General features: G+C 41.8%; 1 protein-coding gene across 6 annotated transcripts in view; it reads left to right on the top strand.

Annotated features, from left to right (window-relative positions):
- The window catches only part of FBLN2 (fibulin 2), a 211,105-nt gene that overhangs the window by 153,901 nt on the left and 51,204 nt on the right, over nucleotides 1-6,000 (top strand). For all 6 annotated transcript variants that reach the window (XM_069083766.1, XM_069083768.1, XM_069083769.1 and 3 more), the window contains one exon: nucleotides 3,452-3,638. In XM_069083766.1, the coding sequence (XP_068939867.1) occupies nucleotides 3,452-3,638 (187 nt within the window). The remainder of the gene's footprint in view (nucleotides 1-3,451; nucleotides 3,639-6,000) is intronic.

Here is a 6,000-nt window from a genome sequence, read left to right as displayed (position 1 = left end):
GGATGGATGGATGGATGGATGGATGGATGGATGGATGGATGGATGGATGGATGAAAAAGCACCCATTATACACAGGCTATGTACCAAACAATGTCATAAGTGCTAGTATGCGAAAGTGAGATGGTTGGTGCCCTCAAATGGCCTACCTTCTGATAGGAGACAACACATATTAGAAAGTGGTGTCCAGAGAAGGGTGTTTTGGTCTGGAAAGTCACAAGGATGGTGAGTGGGCAACAGCAGGATAGAAAATGGCCAGGGTGAAGAAGTGTGATCCTAGATCAGGAGTTAAAGCAAGTGTCAAGTTCAACAGGGGCGATGGGCAGAGAAATCAGAAGAGAAATGATTCCTAGGGAGTTGGGAAGAGACAAAGACAAAGATTCAAAACCTGAACAAGTTCACAGACAAGCCTTCTTTTCATGGCAGGACATCAAACCTTTTTGAGTGGATGGAAAGGGATAGGGAGAGAACTGTTGCCTCTAAATATAAAGGAAAGGTGGGACTCTGCTGAATTTGGGGCATATTATCGTACTGAGGCAGAGGGAAATTTGGTGGTGGTTGTTGTTGGGGGTTGGGATAAATGGCACTAAAGATGAAAATGAGAAGAGCAGCTGGACAAGACCAAGTAAATATGCATAGAAAAAATCTCTGTTGGAAGAGAAAATTTTGAAAGCACCTGAGGGGGTGATTTTCAAGGTATCTGAAGAAGAAGAAGATAACAAATGACTTGAAAAGCTCACAGATGGTAATTACTACTAAAAAGGGGTGAAAGAGAAGACATTCATAACTACTGATCCCTCAAGCGATGGTGTTGTTTTATAAAATCTTTGCAAGAATGATTTACATGTGTATCAAAGACGTCTTTGATGAAAAGATGAGAAGAGAACAGGAAGCCTTTCTCAATTTTTCCCCCATATGATGACAACTGACTGAGAGGTTCACAGTATATAGGATCCTGCTCTGTTATATGTTTATTCGTTTTTGAATTACTGTATTTTTGTTTTTCTGTCTATTACCAAAACAAAACAAAACATTTGACTCAATAGAGAAAAAATGTGGTCTTAAAGGCAGTCTTCTGACAAGGTGTGTCCCATGCATGTTGAGATCATTCAAGAATTCTTGAGAGATACAACCACAAGACAAATTTAAATTTGTTCAAGATCTGCTTTTATCATTATTAGTTGGAGCATAAAACAGGGAGATAAATGCTTACCAAAGATGCTTACTGTTCTTGATGAGGGTGTGTAGCCCAGTGCCCAAAGAGGGATTTCCTATCAGTTTTCCAAATGTTCCTACCACTTACCTCTCAGAGTTGTTGTAAAGATTAAATAAAATAATATTTGCAAAGTGCTTAACACCATTCCTGGCACAAAGTAGGTGTTTAATGAATAGTTCTTTCTCTTCTCACTACTTAGAGATGACTTTGCATTAATTGTATCAAGCTTTGAATCCACAACTATTCAAAGGTGTTCAGCCACACAGGAAAACCAAGTGGATAGAAAAATCTCATTGCTGAGGCTACTGTATACAGTTGGATTTTGACCCGTTGTATTAGACTCAATTTAACTTGACATTTATTAAATTATATACCTGGCACTATGCTAGGGGCCAGTGAAAACAAAAATGAAGCAATCTGTCTCCAAGAACCTTACATTTTATGGGGGGAAAGGGAATACCACATATATACATAAACAAATACAAAATATATATGTAGGAATACAAAGTAATTTAAGAAGGAAGAAACCTTAGCAGCTGGAGTGGGTGAGGGGCAAGCTCTTGTGTAGAAGGTGGCACCTGAGCTGTGCTTTGAAGGAAGACAGAGATTCTATAAGGCAGAGGTGAGGAGTGAGTGCATTCTAGGCATAAGGGACCGTCACCTGTGCAAAGGTCCAGAGATGGGAGAGGAAATGGGAGAGGAAAACCTCAAACCTTTTTAGTGGATTCTTTCTGGAAGTCACACAAACGTGTGTGTACAAATCACACAACGTGAGGAGGTGTGGTTGGGACATCTGCTGGTGGTAGCAGTACCACTGAGATCATGGATCTGTTGGAATATCCACCTGGTTTGGGAGGGGGGAAGTTGTCTTTAAATCATAACAAAATGTGGAGAGAGTATATCACAATTGAATAGGGAGGTGGTTAGATCATATTTACGTGGAGATAGAGTCATAGCATCACTAAGGAGAGAGGAAGAACAATAGGGGAAATGGAGTGGGGAATCTTAAGCCTAGAGAAGAAGCATATTCCATGGAATTACACCTAGAGAAAGAACCCTCTGACTGCTTTACGTGGATGATGGCTAATGACCCAAAGGCAGTTTGATTCATTAAGACTCTTAAGAAAAAAATCACTCCCTTTGGGAGAATCTCTAGATGTCTCTGTAATCCTCTTCCCAAACAGACCAGGGCTGGGTTCTTTCAGAATATCCTCCTTACTGGAGGGGTTTCCCATTTTTATAGGTTGGCTTTATGCACCTTCCTGATACTATAGACTAGAGGGATTCCCCTGTAATGGGGGGGGGGGAAGATGAGACCTCTTCAGGCTGAAAAGTCCCAGGCTGAGAGGGGAATGATCAAACTCATGAAGGGGATAGAGGAGAGCCTGTGGCTTTTCATACATTCTCCTATGTGCTAACTCTAGCAGGATTCCATAAAGGTCAGACAAGGTAAGTTTAGTGAGTAGAAAATTTATAGAGCTTGAAACCTAAAGGAGAGGGACAGGTCAAAAATAGAAACCATGTTCCAAAAGGTTCAGATAAACTCACTGATGCCAGACCCATAAGAGACTCTAAAAGGAAACCAGGAAACGTGGGAATATCACTAGCCTGAGAGAATGATGTTGGCTATATCATTCTGCAGTCCAGGGTACAAAATAGACCTGTTTGGTAGCCCAAGGGCTACAGAGACTCTGGGACTGACCCAGTATATAGTATCTCTGAAGGTCATAATGATCATAGAATGTTGGAGTAGAGGCCATAGGGATCTAGTCTAGACCCCTCACTTTATAGACAAGGAAGGTGGAGCCTAGAGCGGGAATGTGATTTAGAATTGTAGAATAGGAGAACCTTAGTCATTATTTGGTTCAGTCCCGGAGAAATCAAGATGCAGACAAAGAAACTGACTTACCCAAGCTTTCTTGGACCTCACCTCTCATAACACCCTTTGGCTATCTTATTTCTGCTTCACCTGTTCTTATGTTTGAGTGCTTTAGATGCCAAAAACAATGTATTATAATTTTGTTGGATATTATTAGCAAAGATAAACTTGTTTTTATGTCTTCCCCATCTGCTGGCCCTTCCCCATTTTCTTTTTTCTGTGCCTCCTCTATTATTTTTTTGAGTCCATAATTCTCCACACACCATATCTTCATTGCTTCCAATGTCCCTGATGGTAGAAGCCAGCAGGTGGGGATGGGTACCAAGGCCCTGATACTCTGTGGTCTTCTCCTTTTGCAGCAATGTTGTGACTGCTGTAACCTGGGCCTAAAAGTCAAGAGTGAGGGGCAGATGTGTGAGTCCAACCCAAACCTGGGATATCCCTGCAACCATGTGATGCTGTCTTGCTGTGAGGGGGAGGACCATCTCATCATGCCTGAGGTCCGGAAGCCCCCTGAGCCTTTGCCCACAGTGACACCAGAGAAAGGTAGGTGCTGTCTTCTGCCTAATACCCTTGGACAAATGCATCTTGTCTTTTGCAACCAATACTGTTATGAGAAGTTGAGAATTTCCAAGACCAAGAAAGTAGGCCCTTTAAAAAATCTTGTGGAGAGATTTCAAGGTGACTGAGTCATTCTACTTCCTCTCCTCTTCTTTGGTGAACTCACCTACCTTCCTAGGTTTAGTTGTCAGCTCTGGGCCCATGAGAACCAAATCTACATTTCCAGCCCTGACCTCATTCTTAGAACTCTAGTCCCTTCTAATTGTCTGATGGCTATTTCCTCTGCATGTCTTGCTGGTACCTCAAATTCAATCTATCTGTGATAAAGCCCATTATTTTCCTCTGAAAACCATTTCCCTCTCCTGGCTGAAGGATATCATACTCCTTACATCCGAGCTTGGAAACCTGGAGAAGTTCTTGACCCTCCTTTGCCATACTCCACCACATCTAATTACCACTGTGGTCAGTCAATTCTACCTTGGCATTATCTCTTAAAGGTGTGTGGAATCTGTGGCCTCGAGGTCATATGTGGCCCTCTAGGTCCTCAAGTGCAAACTTCACAATTCACTCAAACGGCCACACTTGAGGGCCTAGAGGGCCACATGTGACCTTGAGGCCACAGGTTCCACACCCCTGTAGGATGATAAAATGCTAGTTAGTAGAGACCATGGGGACCATTAAGTCAAGCTCCATCATCATCATCATCATCATCATCATCATCATAGCTTATGTTTACATAGCTTTTGGTTTGCCAAGTGACTTATAGATATTATCTCATCTTGTCAGTCAATCGATTAAATATTTATTAATCACCTTCTGTGTGCCAGGAACCATTATAGGCACTGGAGAAGCAAGTATAAAGAATGAAACAATCCCTACTCACAAGGCTCTTCTGTTCTAATGGAAGGGAAGACAAGTATGTATAAAAATATATTCAGAATAAATATGCTAAGTGGCATAATACAGCATTGAACTTGGAATCAGAAAGACTTGAATTATTATCTTTGTGACCCTGGGCAATTCTTTTGACCTCTCTCAGCCTCAGTTTCCTTATCTGTAAAATAATACTAACTACTTTCCAAGGTTATTGTGAGGATATTTATAACACACTTTGCAAAACCTTGAAGCTCTCTGTAGAGGCTGAGTTATTTATTATTAAATGCAAATATAGACAGAGAAGTTAAATAACATAAACCTCTCTCCTCCTTCCATTCCCATTTCCAGTGCCACAGTTCCGGATCTCATTCCTTCTGGCCCTGGCTCCTCAGTTTCATCCCTTCCACATCTATCCTCCAGTCCATGTTTTGCACAAACACTGCCAGAACAATCTTCCTGATCAAATAAGATAGCCTATGTAAAACACTTTAGAAATATCGGCTATAATTATCATCCACAGTTCAGACCAGGTGGCTTCCTCAGAAATTTCCCATGGTTTCAATTATATTAAAAGTGTGTTAATCACCTACTATTGCCAGGGGAGGCTTTTCCCCATCATCTACTGAAACAAGTTCTTTTTGGGGGGGGGAGGGAGGAAAGGTAATTAGGATTAAGTGACTTTCCCAAGGTCATGCAGCTAGTAAGTATCAAGTGTCTGAGGCTGGATTTGAACTCAGGTCCTCTTGACTCCGGGGCCAATGATCTATTCACTGTGCCACCAAACTGCCCTGAAGCAAGTTCTAATGGTCTGCCATGGAATGTCTTCCTTGGCCTGGCTCTATCCTACCTTATCTCCTACTCCCCTTCATAGACTCACAAGATCCTATATCTAGAACTGAAAGGTATCTGAAAGATAATAATAAAAACAAGCATTTCTGTGATACTGTTAAGCATTCTACATGTTATCTCATTTGATCCTCACAACAAACCTGTGAGGTAGATGCTATTATTAAACCCATTTAACAGATAAGGAAACTGAGGCGAGCAGTGACTTGCCCAAGGTCACACAGCTAGCAAATATCTGAGGTGGTATTTGAACTCAGGTCTTCTTGGCTCTGGGCTCAATGTTCTATCCATTATGCTATTTAGCTGCCTCTACAACTACAATCCCAAGGCCATCATGGCAAACTCACCTCACTTTACAGATGAGGAAACTGAGGCCCAGGGAGGCTAAGGGATTTTCCCAAGGTCATGCCATTAGAGGTAGATTTTGAACCCAGGTGCTCTATTGTCCAAATCAGTAAGTGCTCTTTCCATAGATCATGATGAAGCCTTCATCCCAATCATTCCCAAGTTTTCTACCTCCCAGCCTTTCCTCATACCTGAACGGCTTCACGTTCACTTTTTGAACTTATTTGCCTTTCAAAGCCCATCTCAAATGCTAGTTTCTCCATCCTTCCAGCTCAAAGTG

This window comes from Petaurus breviceps, unplaced genomic scaffold, assembly GCF_028583685.1.
Source record: "Petaurus breviceps papuanus isolate PSGF00001 unplaced genomic scaffold, PetGlider_PUasm1.0 174, whole genome shotgun sequence".
NCBI classification, from domain to species: domain Eukaryota; kingdom Metazoa; phylum Chordata; class Mammalia; order Diprotodontia; family Petauridae; genus Petaurus; species Petaurus breviceps.
The sequence above is the reverse complement of the archived record's forward strand: the minus strand, read 5'-3'. Positions and strand labels throughout refer to the sequence as shown.